Source organism: Wyeomyia smithii, chromosome 3 (genome assembly GCF_029784165.1).
Source record: "Wyeomyia smithii strain HCP4-BCI-WySm-NY-G18 chromosome 3, ASM2978416v1, whole genome shotgun sequence".
NCBI lineage: Eukaryota > Metazoa > Arthropoda > Insecta > Diptera > Culicidae > Wyeomyia > Wyeomyia smithii.
This window is the reverse complement of record NC_073696.1, coordinates 27,840,072-27,860,209: the sequence shown is the minus strand read 5'-3', so window position 1 is coordinate 27,860,209 and position 20,138 is coordinate 27,840,072. Positions and strand designations below refer to the sequence as shown.

Sequence of the window (20,138 nt, the reverse complement as noted above, 5' to 3'; positions counted from 1 at the left end):
AGAATATAAACGCAAAAAATCATTTAAAGTGAAGATAAATAAACTTCGAATCATAAAACGACACTCCAAAAAACAATGGCATAGCAAAACGCGCGTTAGGACTACAGAAAGTCCGATGGTGAAAAATAAATTACGCGTCTCAATCGGTTCTCAACGCTAGAGTAGTCCGAAAATATAATCAAGTCATGTTAGATCTCTGCAAACTGCAAATCGTAAGATAAACTACAACTCACGCTTCTGAAGATGCGAGAGGACCAAAATAAAGTTGAGTTTGGGATATTTGAAAAAGTACGAGAGCACAGAAAACGCTGAAAATAGTGAGTTTGAATCAACTAAAAAATATCGAAACTAGTTGTTCAAAAAAAAAACATTATAAAAATGTTGTAGAAGTTCGGAATTACAGAAAAATGCTTAATTTGTTTGAACTATTTTACAAATTATCGTTGATTTGAGTTATTTTAATTTATTTGGAATTTTATTTCCAATGTAGACTTTTTTATGAATCAGTTTCACGCAGCGTTGTTAAGCAAACGACATTATTTTTGACCTTAATAAACTGATTTTCTCATTTTTTTTCAAGCTTTAAAGGCGTTTATAAGTAGACTTCATTCGATAAGATTTCAATTTTCGAGCCTCCTAATTCTCTAGTTTGGCCTAATTGAGCAAATTTTCCATCCAGTCTTTACCAGAGTATTGAGGTCGTTTATAAGCTTGACTTTTTCCAGCTTCAGCATTTTGAACAATTATGAGTTGTGTAAAAGTGTAAAAGACTTTCAGAACCCGCCTTCAATGAAAGGGTCCCCTTTTTACTGTTTTTTAGCTTCAATTTCTATGTTTGAACTTCTCAGTTTCGTATTAAGTACTGGTAATTTGAGCTTATTTTCAAATTCGATCTTGGGCTTTTTGGCCTTCAAGAGTGTTATTTAAAAATGTTTTAAGTGGTTCAAGCGTGATTCAATTCTTAGTAATTTGAAATTATTTTTTGGTTCTATAATGTTTTTCTACTCACCTCATTGAATTTCGCAGTATCCTGCCACATATAGTCAAGCATCACACTGGAAAAGGTTAGCCCTCGCTGCATCAACACCATCGCGATCTTAGAATTTCTCGCCATATCGTACTTCCCAATCTCCAGGAAGTGTCCTCCCTTGGCTAAACACCTTATCGAAGCCTGCAGTTTCTCCTCGGACAGCGAATTCAACACGTAATCCACACCTTTACCATTTGTCTGATGTTTCACCATCTTCTCGAAGGAAATATCCCTGGAGTTTCCAATATTTTCCTTCACTAACCGGGGGAAGCGCTTCAGCAAGAATGCCGCCTTCTGTGGTGTACTAACCGTGGTAAAAACCTCCAAACCCTCGGCAAGGGCAACCTGAATTGCTGCCTGACCAACTCCTCCACTACCGGCGTGAATCAAAATCGATTTACCTTTCTGGATTTTTGCCCATATAAAGAAGGCACTGTAAACCGTAGCATAAACCAGCGGCACCGTACAAGCTTCCTCCAGTGTCCAGTGGTCCGGAACTGGCCACGTCCACTGAGGATCATATGTGGCAATCGTAGCCAACCCAGCAGATTGTACCGAACCAAAAACTCTTCGACCATCGTCGGTGATTCCAGCAAATTCGTACCCCAACTCGCACTCCTCGTTCAGCCGATTGGAAAGTAAAACATCTGAAGAAAGTCTTCCCGTTGCAACCATCACATCACGAAAGTTTAACGCACTGTAAACCACGCGTAATTTGTTAGTCGCTCCTGGTTGCTCATTCAAGGGTCCTTTGAACCACATTAAGGAGGACAAGTCCCCCTTCGTTAAGCAATTAGCATAGCAGTGATCATCCACCGGTCCAACAGTTTTCGTTGGAGGAAGCAACGCGTGCCGATAACTACCCCAGACGCCATCTTTGAACACATTGATCGCCAGTCCCAGGTTCAGTTGATTCTGGTAGAACGGATGATCCAAAGCAAACGGCGGAGCCGTTGGATCATCAATGAACACACAGCGAACGTTCTGCAGTTTCGGTTCTTTCCGTATACAATTAACCAGCCCTAGAATTCCCGAAGTCGAATCATTCTGAGCGTAAACCACAACTGGCATAAATTTCACTGCCTGTTTCAGCTCCAACAGCCAGGTGTAGTCATTCGTATGCAGCTGAATGGCCATTGGCGATTCTAGGAATTGACGGCTTTTACACTGCAGAAGGATCAGTGTTTCCGATTGATCAACGCGGAACGTTGCAATGTGATGGAATTCGTTCGGTGGTCTAAATTCTTCTACATTGAAATTGGTACTTTCTCGGACTATTAAAAATCCGCTGTCTACCAGGCAAGACATGACCGATTGCAAAAAGCTAAACTCGGCTAGTTTGTTGTCTGAAATTACAAACAGGCAGCTTGTCTGATCTGCCAGCTTTTCATTTTTGACCTGAACGTTGCTCGTTTCCACTTCATTGCCCGTCAGTAACACCAGGTTGGACTGAACTAAGGGAAGATCGGCTACCGCCTCCCCGAACAACGGACACAGCACGGGCAGCGATTCAACCTGGACCTCCGTCACTCCAACTGTATAGGTTGGAACATTCTCCAACGCTAGTTGAACAGCAATCCGTACTGCTTCTCGCGCGGAAATCACTTTTTGACCGTTATATGGAACAAACTGATACGTTTCGAGCACCGGAGCGCCCGGGTTTCGTCGTCCAACAACCATCGCCCGGGGGTTTGTGATTACTATTCCCCCGCACACTGAAACGTTCGATGCCGAGCAGGTTTTGACGGGGAAAAACTCCCGTCCATCGGTGTCTTTCTGCAGCTGTGCCATGTGCCGCAGTGGGTCGATTGTTACCCGCTCGATTGCCGTTGGTACCATCAGCGAACGGGTGTCCGAGACGATGATGCCGACCTGTTGAAAAAAAGGAGAAATTATTATTCTAAAATTCGGAGGTATAACTCTCAGTTTAAGTCCAAATTTTAACCAGTACCCTAAATTTGAAATCCAAAAATAAGATTTGAAAAATCCAGAACTCAAAATAAAGATTCTAGAATCTGCCAACAAGAAATCAGAGTGTAACGTTTTATTTGATTCAAAAATATATTGGCTTTAAAATTTAAATTTCAATTTAGGAAACGCAATTTATAAACATCCATTCCTATAAATCCGAATCAGTAATCTTACACTAATGCGAATCTAGAAACTTATATTTTTTTTCCTTGTAGAAGACTGAACCACTGCTATCATTGTTTGATCTTTTGTGGTATGCTTCACCTTACTCTAAGTGCGTACAAGCAGGTACATCACTATTTGGCGAGTTGATGTCCTTGCTACAGTACACATTTATCCCAGTTGGGCAACGCACTTCGTATAAAGTTTATTACCTCACCAGGACCGGTAGGTTCTATGTGTCTCTTACCAAAGATACGCAATCTGCGTTGTATTAATACTCGGTATTCGCAGAGTAGATATTCTGAAGTTTCGCTTTCGATGCCACACAGGCGACATTTATCATCATCAAGTTTGCCTATCTTCTTGAGATGATACTTACTCGGGCAGTGCCCTGTAATAAGACCTGTGAATGTCCTCAAGTCTTTCTTATTCAATCTGAGCAGCACGAGGCTCTTCTCGCGATTTGGCTCTATAAATCTTTTCGATTGTCGTAATCCGCTTATGACATCCCCGTTTGCTTTGATGGTCGCTTTCTCCCATTCACCGAGTTCAGCTTTTAGAGCGCTCGGGGAGACTCCACAGAAAGGTTCTGGGCCAACAAAGTTAGTAGATGACCCTTGTCTGGCTAGTAAGTCGGCCTTCTCGTTTCCTTCGATTCCACAATGACCAGGAACCCAGTATAAGTTCACCTGGTTTTTCATAGCTAACTCTCGGAGCGACAGGATGCATTCCCACACTAGTTTAGAGTGGCAGAAAGGAGAATTCAGGGCTTTAAGTGCTGCCTGACTATCACAGAAAATGCCAATATTTGCATGTCGATAATTTCTTTCCAGACACGTATTCGTGCATTCTATTATCGCGTATATTTCCGCCTGGAAAACTGTTGGCCAGTGTCCCATGTGAAAAAATTTATTCATTCCTGGTCCTGTGAATTTCCTGGTCCGAATTGTGGGTCCACCCTGTTGCCAACTTTCGCGTTCTATCTCTACTGTTCTGTAAGGAATTTCGAAATTTGGTTTCCTCTCCAGCCAATCCTCCTTACTTTTTATTAGATTATTTATTTGAAAATCATTCAGTATTCTCAGGTGTCCTTTTAGATCTCCTTCTTTTAGGTTGCACTGTCGATTTAGCCTTAGAGCACTTTTTTCCGCTTCTAGTTGAACCACCTGATGAAGTGGAAGAAGGTGAAGTATTGCATCTAAGGCTTTTGATGGAGTGCTTCTCATAGCTCCACAAATCGATGCACAGGCCAATCTTTGGATTTTACCTAGCTTCGCTTGAGTGGATGTTTCAGTGGTTTTGGGTCACCAAACTAACGAGGCGTAGGTTATTCTGGGTATGATTATTGTTTTATATATCCAATGTATCATGCTGGATTTGAGACCCCAGCTTTTTCCAATGGCTCTGCTGCATACCCATAGGGCGTTTGTGGCCTTGGTAATTGTTTGTTCTATTTGAGTGTACCAGCTTAGTTTCTGGTCAAGTATGATTCCCAAATGTTTGACTTCAGTGGAAAGCTTTATATCGGTGCCTTCCTCTCGCAATTTTGGAATAATGTATCTCCTTTTTCGAGTGAAAGGAACAATAGTTGTTTTGGATGGATTTACACTCAATCCCTCTCGCCTACACCATTGAGCTGTGAGATTAAGTGCAGTTTGCATTCTATCAGAAATAACGCAGTCGTGCCTATCCTATCACTTCGAAGCCGTTTTCCGATAGGCTCCGAAGAAGATCGTCTACGATTAATGGCCATAACAGGGGGGATAATATCCCTCCTTGAGGGCATCCTTTCGTAGTTTTTCTTGTTAGGGAAGTCCCACCGAGTTCAGCTGTTATTTCGCGACTTAATCCACTTATTGTGCATGACATTAATCCACTTTATTGTGTTCCTGTCTATGCCATGCCTTTTCATGGCCATTTCCATTGAGTTGTGAGACGCATTATCAAATGCTCCCTCAATATCAAGAAAGGCTGCCAGGGAAATTTCCCGAGCTAAAATTCAGATTCTAATAAGTATACTGAATATAGATTCCAATAGATTCGAAATCAAAAAAATCTTCAATCAGCAATCGAAAGAACGAAATCCCGAGAATGACGATCCAAAATCATTCATAAACCCTTAATTACTGATGAATAATCATAAACATACTAGATAAAGAGAGCTTCGTAGCCGCAAGATTACAGAATCCGCTTTGATAAGCGAGTGGTCGTGAGTTCGAATCTTAGTAGAATCAGGCCATTTGGTTGTCAAAGGACTTTAACATGGGTTCATTCTCAGGCTCTCTAATACATACCCTTCCTTCAAGCTGAATTTTATAGTACCCTTGCTGACTTTCATCCTAACAAAAAAAAATTCCCTCTTATAATAAAACTGTTCTGAGTAACGTATAATAGTTCTCTTCAGGGAGTTTTAATCATGACGCGGTCTTGGCTGGAGGAACGATGTTTCGATACGACTCCTTCCTCTTGACAAAATAAGTCCTCCTTATAATAAAACTGATTTCAGAAATATTTACCCTCTACAGGGAATTGTAATTGGCGATATTGGCACGAGAAACGAGGTTTCGATAAGACTCCTTCCACTTGTCATAATAAGTCCCTCTTAGAGTAAACCTGGCCTCAGTTCAGGCAATTGTAATTTGGCGATATTGGTAGGATAGAAAAGAGGCTCGGTATAGTAGAGCAGTAAGCTTGAAATGTAAGGGTAAACTCTCACACACAAGCACGGATATAAATAAAAAAAGCGTATTATTCACTTCAATAGTGATACTGCCAATAATATGAAGTGCGGAGTACAGAAAACACCTGGGCAATATCACAATAGATCAAAATGTCTCTGGTCGCAGTGATGAGTCCACACAGAGAAAAAAAAAACATACGGTAATCAAGACCACTTTGTCCAATCAAATTCTGCAGAACCGGAATACCGATGCAGATTCTAATTTTTATCTCGAATATCAAACAAATTTTGAAAGTGCAGAATCTAAACATATAAAAATGCAGCTCTGTCTGTCTGTCTGTCTGTCTGTCTGATTCATATAGGCTTGGAAACTACCGAACCGATCGGCGTGAAATTTTGTATATAGGGGTTTTAGGAGCCGGGAAAGTTGACTAAGATAGTTCGAGACCCCTCCCTCTTCTGCAAAGGAGGGGTCCCATACAAATGAAACACAAATTTCTGCACATCTCGAAAACTAACCAAGCAAACGGAACCAAATTTGGCATATGGATGTTTTTAGGAGTAACAAATATGTCCATGTTGGTTCGACACCCTTCCCTCTTCTGGAAGGGAGTGGTCCCATACAAATGAAACACAATTTTTTGCACATCTCGAGAACTAACCAAGTAAATAGAACCAAATTTGGTAGGTAGATGTTTTTAGGGGTAACAAATATATCCATAATGGTTTGACACCCCTCCCTCTTCTACAAGGGAGGGGTCCCATACAAATGAAACACGAATTTCGCACAGCTCGAGAACCAATCAACCAAATACAACCAAATTTGGTATGTGAGTGTTTTTAGAGGTAACAAGTATGTCCATAGTGGTTCGACTCCCCTCCCTCTTCTGTGAGGGAGGAGTTCATAACAAATAAGACACAAATTTATGCTTATCTCGAGAACTAACCAACTAAATGGAACCAAATTTGGCAGGTGATTGTTTTTAGGGGTAACAAATATAATGGTTTGACACCCCTCTCTCTTCTATAAGGGAGGGGTCCCATACAAATGAAACTCAAATTACGCACAGCTCGAGAACCAATCAAGCAAACATAACCAAATTTAGCAGGTGAATGTTAATAGGTGTAACAAACATGACCATAATGTTTCGACACCCTTCCTTCTTCTGGCATGTCTCCAAATACCATTTCGAAATCCATGATGGCGACTTCCCGTTTCTGAAAAACAGCGGCAAACGACCTTATACCACCAAACATGGGTATTTCCGGAATTGTTATGGTGCACTGAAGCCACAAATCGACCTCAGACAACATTTCGAATTGTAAGATGGTGACTTCCGGTCTCTGGAAAACAGCCGAAAATGACCAAATAACACCCAATATGAGTGTTTCTTCAATCAGATTGACGCTTAGAGGCCAAAAATTGTCTTCTAATGCCAATGTGAAATCCAAGATGGCGACTTCCGGTTTCTGAAAATCAGCGGCAAATGACCAAATACCACCCAATATGGATATTTCTGGGATTGTTATGATAAACTGAAGCCACAAATCGACCTCAAACAACAATTTGAATTGTAAGATGGCGACTTCCGTTTCTGGAAAACAGCCGAAAATGACCAAATACCACCCAATATAAATGTTTCTTCAACTAGATTGACGCTAAGAGGCCAAAAATTGTCTCCTAACGCCATTCTGAAATCCATGATGGCGACTTCCGGTTTCTGAAAAAACAGCGGCAAATGACCAAATACCACCCAATATGGGTGTTTCCGGGATTGTTATGATGCACTGAAGCCACAAATCGACCTCAGACAACATTTTGAATTGTAAGATGGCGATTTCCGGTGTCTGGAGAAGAGCCGAAAATGACCAAATACCACCCAATAGGCGTCGTACACAAATTACGTAACGCATGAAGGGGTAGTGGAGGGAGGATAAGTCTGCGTTACTTATTGTTACATAGTGGGGAGGGGGGGGGGTAGTTGAGCCCGTTACGTAACTGAGATGTTTGCTCAGAATTGCAAATTTGGAGGGGGGACAGGTTGTCCAGCGTTACGTAACTTTAGGGGGGGGGAGTCATATCTAACGTTACTTATCGTTACATAGGGGGGGAGGGGGTCTGAAATCTAGGTTTTAAGTGTTACGTAATTTGTGTACGACGCCATATAGGTATTTCTGGGATTGTTATGATGCACTGAAGCCAAAAATCGACCTCAAACAATATTTTGAACTTCCGGTGTCTGGAAAACAGCCTAAAATGATCAAATACCACTTAATATGAGCGTTTCTTCAACCAGATTGACGCACGGAGGGCCGAAATTGTTTTGAAATCCAAGATGGCGACTCCCAATACCACCCAATATGAGTATCTCTGGAACGAGAATTAAGCTGAAAATTGACCTCAGACACCATTATGAATTGTAAGATGGCAACTTCCGGTTTCTAAAAAACAACCAATAATGGCCGATTTCCATACAAAATGAGTATCTTCGGAACCAGAATGATACACAGGAGCTAGAATCGAGCACAGACACCATTTTGATTTCGAAGATGGTGACATCCGGTTTTTGGAAAACAGCCGAAAATGACCAAATAATACCCAATATGGGTGTTTCTCAAACCAGAATGAGGCTCAGGGGCCAGAAATTGTCTCCAAATGCCATTTTAAAATCCAAGATGGCGACATACGGTTTCTGAAAAAAAGCCTGACGGTGACCCAATATGGGTATCACCGGATCCAGAATGATGCAAGGAGCTATAAATTGACCTTAGACAACAGTTTGAATTGAAAAATGGCAACTTCTGGAAAACATTCGCAAATAACCGAATACTACTACATATGGACAAGTCCGTAATCGAAATGATGTAAAGAAGCCAAGCATGGACCCTGGACACCATTTTGAACCAGAAGATGACCACTTTCAGTTTCTGGAAAACAACGAAAATAACTGAAATGCACCCAATATATACCCGGAATAGAGGTCATGTACAAAAGCCAAAAGTTGAGGATGTTGCCGTTCCGATAAAACCAATTATTTTCAAACGATATAATCCAACCGCAAGGAATCAATAAATTTGAAATGTTTAAAATTATTAAATTAAACACTAAAATAGGCGGGACGAAGTTTGCCGGGTCAGCTAGTTCTTAGTAAAAACGCAAATAAAATCTGGAGTATACAATTTTGAAAATCAAACACTCTTACTTGCTATCGAAAAATACAAAATTCTCAATCCAGGGAACTGAAGCAACAAGTTGGAAAGGAAAAAGATCAAACGTGTAACTAAAAACTATTTCTGAGCTCTAGAAGTAGAAAAAAAAACAAACCAAAAATTAAGTCCACTTCCAAAAGCTTAAGCGTCAGTCAGTTTTAAACGGATTTCTTTCGTTTTTACAGCAGTGGATTGGAAAACTAGCTATGCAATCATCGAAATGCGGAACATTGTGATTATGTGATACTAGCTGTACAATAGAAAAAGTGAAGAAGAACATTGTTTTAAATGAAAATTTTGACCAATTCATGCTGAAAACAAGGCCAAATATCATTCAACTTGGGTATTTTAAGAACCAGGATGATATAAAGTACCCCAAAATCGTCCCTAGACATTGGAACGTCAAGATGGTGACTTCCGATTTCGAGAAAACTAGTTAAAATGACCGAATATCACCTAACAAGAACATATTCAGAATAGAGATGATGCTCAGCGACCGAAAATCAACGTTAGACGCCGGAAATCAACTTCAGACACTATTTTGAAATACATGGTTCAAGTTTTGTAAACTCAGTTATCAGCCATTTTAAAAAAAATGGAGTTAAAAGAAAAAAGGGTTTAAGATTTCCCGCTTTATAGTATCAAATTGAATAATCACTATTGCTCAACTTGTCGTCAGAAGGAAAAGTCAACAGTCGAAGAAGGGAGTAACGAATTTTCCGTGATTATAAATTTTCGACAAACCGTCAGCAAAACCTTCTGGAAATCACCTACCACTGTAAATTGAGTTCTTTGATTCGAAGACAACTGCTCTCACACTTTGGTTTGAAAGTAGATTGCGTTGTTTGCTTTGCTAAAAACTCAAAAAAAAATCCAGCCATCCGTCTCGCTAGTTTGCTCTTCAATTGCTATAGAGTTTATCTCAGCACTCAGCAGTTCGACCGCGATGTACTTCTGTGTATTCTCAGCACATAGCGGATTAAAGAAGTTAAATGCGAAAAATTGCTACACGCGGCGCTCGTGTTGGGCAAGAAGTGAACAGTGAATATTCACTTTTGCTCTTTTCACCTATTGAGAACAATAACAAGCCTGAGTTTGAGTTGCAAATAACCCTAAGCGTTAAAACCACTATAAACAAAATCCTGAGTATAACTATTCACAATCGACTTTATACCAAACAATGGTAGTACTCGAAGCTACTGGCAAACTTGCAGATAAACAGTTTTTTTATCTTTATTCTGTCGGAAATGATGAGTATTAGGAGTTTAACAACAGCTAGCAATAAATCTTTGTACAGACTTAATTAAGGCATTTTGATGCTGATTTTATGAACACAACTTGTAGAGTAACCTAAACATTTAGTAGTTCTAATTGAAAAAAAATGTGATACAAATTTCATCACTGAAAAACTCAATAAAATAACATCATCAATAACATCAGAGATATTTACCGGGAAAGTGTTACCTTTTCGAACCTTTACCCTATAATACCCATGTAGCGAGAGTGCGTTTCATGCACTGAGGCACAGTATAGTAGCGTTCGGGATGAATTGTATGCAGAAATAGGTTGGGTGTGCGATAAAATTCAGTACTCCTTAGATTAATTAGGGTTAAACTTCAATACCATTATTAAAAAAAAAAGTTGTGAAATTTATAGACCGATAAAATAACGAAATATCAACTCCTAGGATCATTAGCAAGTAGGTATAAAATAAAAATGTAACGGCTAATTTAAAAAGAGCTCGCGGTGCAATACGCGATCCACAAGTCTCCACACAGAAACAATCGTTCATTAAGAACGCAAGAACTGCAGTTCAGTGGCTAAGTAAGCCAGGAAATAAATGAGAAGAGCGGGTCCGTTCTTCCTGGGAAACCGCAGTGACGATCACTTTAGATCGATACGCTGAACCGAAAAGTTGCCCAAAAGTAAAAGATTTATTAATATAAAGTTTCGAAAATAAGGTGAACATACCATAAAAGGAGCTACCGATTGGTAAAGAGTTGGTGATAGAAATAGAGTCAGCCTTTCATTTGACCTCGTGGTAGGACCCATTAATTTTACGGGCATAACGTGGAATGCTACCGGAGGATTGGCACCGCCACCTGCATAAAACGACAGCTGAGAGAGTGTAGAACAACACTCAACAACACGGGGCAACACGAGGCGGCCCTGTTCAAAATGAAACCATTGCCAATCAATTTGTTGACCAATTTTACATAAGAAATGCTTTATTTAAGGTATCCAGCCCAGCGGCTTTTAATTAGTGAGAATTTGGGTTCAATTTTGCCAGTGTGCGTTGGTCGAAATTTGACATCGCCAACCAGCGTTGCCGGTGCTATCAATGTTTTGACTGGCTGTCGTGTGTGCCAAAAAGAGAAGCACACATTTTTATTCGATAAGTCTCTATATGTGACTTTGTGTAGGTGTGAAGAGGCACGTTTGCCTTTGCCATGTCAATGACAGCAGCCGGCAACCGTTGGGAACGGTCGGCGGCAAAAATAGAAAAGATTCTATTTTTTGCAACAACAACAAGTGACGGTCGACCGCTGTGCTCTGATTGGTCGAAAAAGAACGGAACGGTAGCGGTTGACCGCTGCAACGGTTAGTCTGATACAGGCTTAACGCGAGCAGCAGCAGAACGGTCGGCCGACCCGCGATAGATTGCACCGTGAGTCATAGTATTAGGGCAAGTGGATAGTAATAAAAGGTTAAGGTAAAGCTGTGGTTTTTTGAATTACATTGATCTGAAAGTAGACCCGGAGCCGACCCTGAGTGCCTTCGTGTGTCTCAAAGTCGAGCAGGCGGAAAAGAGGTCTTGAGCACCCACCCCGGAAGTCCCCAGAGGAACGACCAGGGACTTGGGGCTTTCTTTCAACAGCCTGCCCTCTGGCAGGTTGAGCGATAACAAAAGTTATCACCCTCTACTAAAATACTCGCTTTTTTGACAGTTCGATAAACGCAATCAGTTACTAGAGTTTACTACCGAAAAGTCAGTTGCTCAAAACCCCAATGTTACCGAGTGTGTACGAGAATGCAATCTCTCAGGCTCAGGCTCGTAATTCTAGAACTTCCTTTCCAGAGCCCGATATCTAAATTTGAGAACTTGGAAGCCAGTGTCCAATTACAGAACTCAGGCGGAAAAGAGGTCTTGAGCACCCACCCCGGAAGTCCCCAGAGGAACGACCAGGGACTTGGGGCTTTCTTTTAACAGCCTGCCCTCTGGCAGGTTGAGCGATAACAAAAGTTATCACCCTCTACTAAAATACTCGCTTTTTTGACAGTTCAATAAACGCAATCAGTTACTAGAGTTTACTACCGAAAAGTCAGTTGCTCAAAACCCCAATGTTACCGAGTGTGTACGAGGATGCAATCTAAAACAAAAACTCAGTACTCAGGCTCGTAATTCTAGAACTTCCTTTCCAGAGCCCGATATCTAAATTTGAGAACTAGGAAGCCAGTGTCCAATTACAGAACTCAGAATCCGGTTCGAAATACACTAAAGTCGCTAAACACTAAAGTTAATCCGGTTCGAAATACAAAAAATCGCGTAAATTCCGGAAATCGCGTAAAAAAACCTTCGTTTATTTTGCAATCCGAGTCAAGAGGTACCGAAATTCGCGCAAAAAAAATACCACGTAAATTCTGGAATCCGCGTAAAAAAAAACGCGTAAATTCCGGAATCCGCGTGAAAAAGCCGCGTAAAAAAGCCGCGTAAAAAAGCCGCGTAAAAAAAACCGCGTAAAAAGCGACCTTAGTGTATAAAGTTTGGAACGAATTGAAAAATTCACATTAAATAACAATAACCACGTTCTAGAGCCTTTAAAATTTAGCATCTTAAAGAAGAATTTCAAAGTTTCATATCCATCCTACCCCACAGTCTAGAATCTCGCTCAACAAGATTTAGAGTTCGAAATTTAAAAAATTCAAATAACAGCTAGGGTAGGTGAGCCAGTTATGGCAAGTGCTCCAGTTATAGCTATATCGCATAAGCGCAATGGTATTAGTTATGGCAATACTCCATTTAAACTCCATAGGCCATAACTGGTTCATGCCATAACTGGTACATTTTTTAGGTATTGCCATAACTGGTACTCCTCCCCTAGATATACAAATTTTTTAATTTTTTAATTTTTTTAATGCTAAAATGATCGAATGTTAGTGTTGAGTTAGTTGGCGTATCTAACGACCTGTTTTGTTGGACAGTGTATTTGTTTACATTTACTTCTGGGTGCTGCAACAGAACATCAAAATCGGTATGAGGCAAATAAGCGAAAATTTACGCCGAAGTAGTGATATACGAGTTTACTGTTCGCCCAAAAGACACCGAAAGAGGTTGCCGAGGCCGTTGGATATCATTAAACCACAGTTTATCGCATCGAAAAGTCTCTCCAGGATGGCCCTAAGTAGCGAAAACCGGGAAGTGAATCTCCTCGGTTTGCATGTACACAAATCATGATCGGTCCGTGCAAAGTTTGCTTGCAACGCGGTACGTTCCATGAGGAAACTTGCCAATGATGCCAATATTTCTGAGAAATCCATGTGAAAAATTATCAAAGCATCTTCTAGAGCTAGAGCAAAACTCCATTCGATCACGGAGCGAATAAAAGAATTACGAGTCACTCGTTCGAAGAAATTGTGTTGACGAAAAGCTCGATGTCCAACAGCCGCATAGATCGGTTCATTCCACCGAAGAAAGTTGAGGATGTTTCTAAAAAGGTAAAGTTTAAGTTCCAAACCAAACATCCGGCGGTTGTAGTTATGTTTGACTTAGAAGCGTTCAACGCACAGGCATGGAATAAACACTGAACCGTGCTGCACTGGTGCGGTTTTTGCATAACAACACGATACGACGTGTCCTGCTACCACCACTCAGTGTTAGTATTAGACAAACGACACGAAGGGCGAAACTTGAAACACCGAAGGCAGTGTCATCGCCACTGGTGTCTTAAGCTTCGGCAAACACCGGCGCCGGAGGATCTAGCTTCGGAAAACACTGGTCTCACGTAAAGAATAGTATCAACAATGTGAGTATATTTGGGAACATTTTCCTTCGCATTAGGCCTAGCAGAGCCATATGGCATAACCGAGGTGTTTCTACGAAGTTCAAACATTCGGCTACGGTGCTTTCACGAAAGTAAAGCCCTCGTTTCCGGTGTTTGCCGAAGCTTGAGGCACCAGTGGCGATCGTATAACACTGACACTGGCTTCGGTGTTTCAAGTTTCGCCCTTCGTGCCGTCTGTCTCACACCAACACTGAGTGGTAATTGCTAAGCACGCCGTTTCGTGTTTCGAATATATCCTTCAGTGCAGAGCGTGTTTTGGACATGGCTGCCAACGCACACTGGAAAAAAATGAACCCAAATTCCCACTAATAAGAAGCCGCTGGGCTGGCAACCTGAAATATAGCATTTCTTATGTAAAGTTGGTCAATAAATGGATTAGTGATATTTTCATTCTGTGCAGGACACGGGAAAGGATCTATATTTCCAAAAATACGCAAAAATAGGGCGAAAAGGGGCAAAATATACCATTTTTCGTGCCCTGCACTAAATGAAACCATCACCAATCGATTTACTGACCAATTTTACATACGAAATGCCATATTTCAGGTTGCCAGTCTAGCGGCGATTATTTAGTGGAAATGTGGGTTACGGTTGTTCCATTTGTCAAGTGCCAAAAACTCGCTTAAATTTTTTACATTTTTATTATTAAACCTTTAGTAGATTCTATATTTCTAAAATGCAAAAGCTTCATTCTTGGCTTTTTTTTTCCTGTGTGGACTTATCACTGCGACCAGGGCTTAGATCTGTTGTGATATTGCCCAGGTGTTTTCTGTACTCCGCACTTCATATTAGCAGTAACACTATTGAAACAAGTGATACGCTTATTATTCATATCAGTGCTTTTGTGTAATTATTACCTTTCCGTTTCAAGCTTACTGCTCTACTATACCGAGCCTCTTGTCCATCCTAACAATATCGCCTAGTTACAATTCCCTGGAGAGAACTTTCATATGTTACTCACACCAGTTTTATCATAATAGGGACTTATTTTTATTATGAGGAGAGTCAACAGGGGTACTGTAGAATCCAGATTGAAGGAAGGGTACGTGGTGGGGAGCCTGAGAATAAACCCATGCTTAAGGTCCTTTGACAACCAAATGGCCTGATTCTACTAAGATTCGAACCCACGACCACCCGCTTACCAAAGCGAACTCTGCAACCTTGCGGCTACGGAGCTCCCCATTCTTGGCTTGGTGGCAACAATGAATTATAAGTCAGAAAAAAAGACCACGTGGTCATTTCGTCAGCATCGTCCCTCAAGACCATCTGGGAGGTGAATCATCATATACTTTTGGAGAAACTGTCTCGACTAGGAGTTTATCGAACGTCCAACTGGCTTCGTTCATATCTGAGCGATAGATTTCTTTGCGTAAAAATAAGTCCAAAGAAATCATCTCCTTTTTCACCATGTTCTGGTGTGCCCCAAGGAAGCAACTTAAGTCCCCCGTTGTTTACACTCTTTTTAACGCGGTAGTAATTCATCTGCAAAATGGTGGTATACTGATCTATGCCGATGATTTAAAGATGTATCTTGTGGTACGAAGTGAAACTGATTGCATAGAATTGCAGAAACTAATATATCTTTTTGAACATTGGTGCACTTAAACTGTTTAAAATTGAGTATTGCAAAATGTTCCGTGATAACATTTCGAAGACGTAAACAATCTATTACATTCGATCTATTACATTCGACTATACCATCTAAAAATTGAGGATTTAGGTGTTTTGTTGGATTACCAGGTCCCTTTTTAGTCTCACTACTCGGCAATAATTGACAAAGCTAATCGGCAGTTGGAATTCATTATGAAAGTTGTCAAAGATGTCAACGATCCCATATGTTTGTAAGTTTTTTTTGCTCTCTAGTGAGACCAATCCTGATATATGCAGCTATTGTGTGGTGTTCCTACGAAGAGATTTGCAACACGCTGATTGAGTAGGTGCAACGTATGTTCGTTAGGCGTGTTCTCCGTAACCTGAACTGGCGTGATCCACTGAATCTACCGCCATATGAAAGCCGGTGTGCATTGCTCGGTATCTAACCACTTCATAGCAGACGTATGATAAGTCGAGCAGTTTTTGGAGCGAAAATACTCATGGCTGAAATCGACAGTGCTGAATTGTTGAGTCGTATGCTACTTTATGCACCCATCCGTGTTCTTCGGCCTAGGCAACTCATTCAAGCCACAACCAGAAATACGAGATATGGCTCAAATGATCTCATCAACGCTATAAGCAGCAGATTTCTGAAGGTATACGATTGTAACTTGAGTTAGAATAAGACTATTTAATAAAGACCCAAATGTCCAATGATTTTAAATTATAAATACAAATACAAATAAAAAATCGTATAATTTACATAAACAATACAAATTGCAAAAATGTAAAAACATAATTCTTCCAAGATATTCAAGAATTATTTTCACTCTATCTTTTTCAGTGCGTCTTTGTGAGACCAAAGTTTATAATACTATTCCTAATAAATGAACTAACACAACATTGAAGATTCTATATAGAATAAAAATCACCATAAATACTTCATAATGAAAGAATTCAATTTTAGTGTCATGGTCCACTATGAAAAACAACAGAGTACATGACTAAATCCAATGGTGTATAATGGATTATGATGGAAACAAGCTTTTCAATATTTAAATAGAATTTAGCAAAACTACAATCAACATAGAGATGTGATTGAATATAAAGTTTGTTGATGTAAAATAGCCACACCTTGTAAAAACTGATAGTACTAACCTGTAACATGCAATCCATCAGCGCTACCCAGCTGCCTTTCCACTCTATTTTGGCCTCTGATCCATCGACTCGTGCCTCCAAAACCGATTTGAAAAATCCGGAATAGTGGTAACCTCGTAGTCTAAGCTCTTTATAGAAATCCTTAGTCGGTAGAACCGTGGCCGTAGAATCCCTTTCAGCAACCTTAACCTCAGGTGCAACAGGCATTTCCCTTGCATAACCCGTAACAACGACCGTGTCCCCTTCGAGTACCTACAATTAAATCGTAAGTAATCACACATACACACGTTAGAGAGTTCTCACCTCAAAGAATCCAGACACCTTCTGCAGCATCACATCCAGGTAAACCGTTTGATCTTTCGTCAGAGTCGTAGCGCGCAGAAACTGTACATCCTCAAACTGGATCGGAGTGTGCAGCAGCTCACGGCGCACAAGACAACACATCAAGTCCCAAACCAGATACAAGTAACCGGTAGCAGGAAACAGCACCCGACCATCGATGCAGTGCCCCGTAATGAACTGATAATCCCGATCAGTCAAACTGATCTTAAAGGCCAACGCGTTCGAGTTGCTCGTTTCATCACCCTTATATTGAACCACGAAGGCCGTTTCACGATGATCCCATCGAATTAAGGGCGATACCATGGCCGTTCCACGTGATACCGGAAACTGTACCGCTGGATATAGCTTCGAAATTTGGGGATTCTGTGTGGTCAAGTACATGCTGAAAATCATAAGTGAAAAACGGGTTTGTGTAACAATCAAACAAACTTACTGTCCGATCCGACTCAGTAATTTGCAAGCAACATCCGGTGATTCGAGTCCCCGCGGGAGATAATTCGATTTGTAGTTCAACATCTTCAGCACCTTCTCGCAGGATTGCTGGCTGCCCAGTTCCACTACGTAGCTGTGCCTCGGTATGTGATCCAATAGGTTGACGATCGAAACTAAATTGTGCAGTTTAGGTGAGTGAAGGATTGACGAAGTTTGGGGCAGTTTCGATGTGATCCATTTCGACGTCGGTAAGATCATCTGGCTGAGCACAGCGTTCATTGTTTGGCGCAGCTTGTTCGACAGGGAGCCATCCTTTGGAGGCTCACAACTCAGACTAGCAAAGGAAAGTTCTTCCGCCCCGAAACCGGATGAATTTAGCTGTCGAATCTGTTCAAAAATAGCCTGCTTTGAGCCTGCTAGCACTCCAAAAGAATTGGCTGCATTTCGGACCATATCCTTCAGAGGAAGTCGGTCCAGCTTGGCGTTAATTTTTACCAAAGCGGTGCTTTCACTTATGGCCTTACTTTCCGCGTACACTAATCCATGCCAGAATACGGCCCGAAGAACGTGCTCTAAGCTCAAGCCGCGATCCAGATAGGCGCAGGTGAACTGCCCTACCGAGTGACCACCGTACGAGTCGAACTTTACCCCAATGGAGTTCAGTAAATCAACGATGGCGATCTGCAGTATGGCCGTTCCGACCATGGTGTGCAAGAGAGATTCCTTAGCAGGTGATTTTTTTAACAGATCGAACTTTAGCGTTTGAAGCACTGCCTGGCATTTGGCTAGAGTGTTTTCTACCGACAAAAACTGCTTCAACCCATCAAGCTCCTGCCGCCATAACGGATTGATTCCACCGAAAATGGCTACCAACGGCAGAGGATCGAGGGCAATGCGCTCAATGTATGACTCTTTAAGAATCGCTGGCTTGTTGCCGTTCTTCCGGTAAATCCCATACCCGCGATATCTATGCCCAGGGATGGCCTGCTTCTGGATATTGTACACCAAGGCAGTGAACTCCACGTCCAACGGACGCTGCGTAATAGCCCGCAGCATTGTATCAACAGCCTCTCGAGTTCTTCCAGACCAAACCACCAACCGAGGAAGATCATCTGCTGACAATCCAAAATTTTTCTTCTCTTTCAAATTTTGACACAGTAACGCATGTGCGTTCGCTCCTCCGAATCCAAACGAATTGATGGCAACCAGCGGGCCGGTCAGAGGTGTGGTCTCAGTTACCACCTGTAACCTTTTCTCGACCAACGAAGCAATCGAGGGTTTAACCTCTTCAAAGTTAATGTTCGGTGGGATCAAACCGGTTTCCATCGCAATGATACATTTCGTTATGGAGCACACGCCAGCCGAGGGCTCCGAATGGCCGATGTTGGATTTCACTGAACCAACTAGCAGAGGTTCCTTCCGTCCGGCACAGTATACCTTGTCTATGGCATCACATTCCTCCGGGTCTCCAACGTACGTTCCGGTGCTGTGAGCTTCCACGTAATTCACTTCAGTTGGACTGATGTGGACTTCGTCGTAGAATTCCTTCAAAAGTTTTTGTTGCATTACACCCGACGGATAGGTGATTCCCTCCGGTTTAAACCCATCGCAGTTAGTTTTTGAATGCACCAGATTACCGTAGATTCGCTTAGCGTCCTTGGCTTTTTGCAGAAATATGGCGCAGACCGCCTCCGATCGAGAATATCCCGTTGCATTCTTATCGAACGGTCGACAAATTCCGTCGGTTGCCAATACTCCCAGCAGCCAGAATTGATACGTTATAAACGGATGCAAAGTAAGGTTGCTCCCTGCAACGACTGCCGCATCACATTCCCCATTCAATATGCTCCTGTAGGCCAAATCCAAAGCGTACATTGAGCTGCTGCAGGCAGTGTCACACACCATAGAAGGACCTCTGAAATCCATCGTGTACGACACACGATTTGCCAGTTGTGATTTGGAACATCTAAACGATTTTTAAAATTACTATTTGCTTATAGATCAAATTAGTTTTCTCTTACCCCAGCACCCCCAAACCTTTCGGTGGACATGCAATATAGTACATCCGCACTTCGGTTTCGGAGAAGCAAACACCACAAAACACACCGGTCCGCGAGCCCCGTAGAGTCTCCGGATTAACACCGGCATCCAATATGGCCTCATACACATGCTCGATCGTCATCCGCACCTGAGGATCCATCGTGTCGCGCATATGACGGTCCATCCCGAAAAACTCGTAATCGAACTTATCCAAGTTGTTCACCTTGCCGGTTCGCTTCGGCATACCCGGCATCGTATGCGCACTTCGTATTTCCTTGGCGTCCACCAGATCCCGCTTCTCAAACAGATTACGTCCAAAATCTTGCACATTATCCGTTTGCGGAAATCGCCCGGAAATCCCTGAAATCACTACACTCTCCTCGGTTCCAACCGATCGATACTTCCTCGATGGCATTTTTTAAAGTTTATTCAAATCTTCCAACGACACGGACAGACC

General features: G+C 41.7%; 1 protein-coding gene across 1 annotated transcript in view; it reads right to left on the bottom strand.

The window, feature by feature from the left end:
• Positions 1-20,138, bottom strand: part of LOC129726971 (fatty acid synthase-like) — a 26,584-nt gene extending 6,446 nt beyond the window's left edge. Inside the window, exons 1-5 of the mRNA XM_055684295.1 lie at positions 19,663-20,138; positions 17,643-19,607; positions 17,171-17,591; positions 16,868-17,119; positions 1,010-2,902 (exon numbers count right to left, since the gene is read on the bottom strand). Of these exons, the coding sequence (XP_055540270.1) occupies positions 1,010-2,902; positions 16,868-17,119; positions 17,171-17,591; positions 17,643-19,607; positions 19,663-20,096 (4,965 nt within the window). The 5' untranslated portion in view covers positions 20,097-20,138. The remainder of the gene's footprint in view (positions 1-1,009; positions 2,903-16,867; positions 17,120-17,170; positions 17,592-17,642; positions 19,608-19,662) is intronic.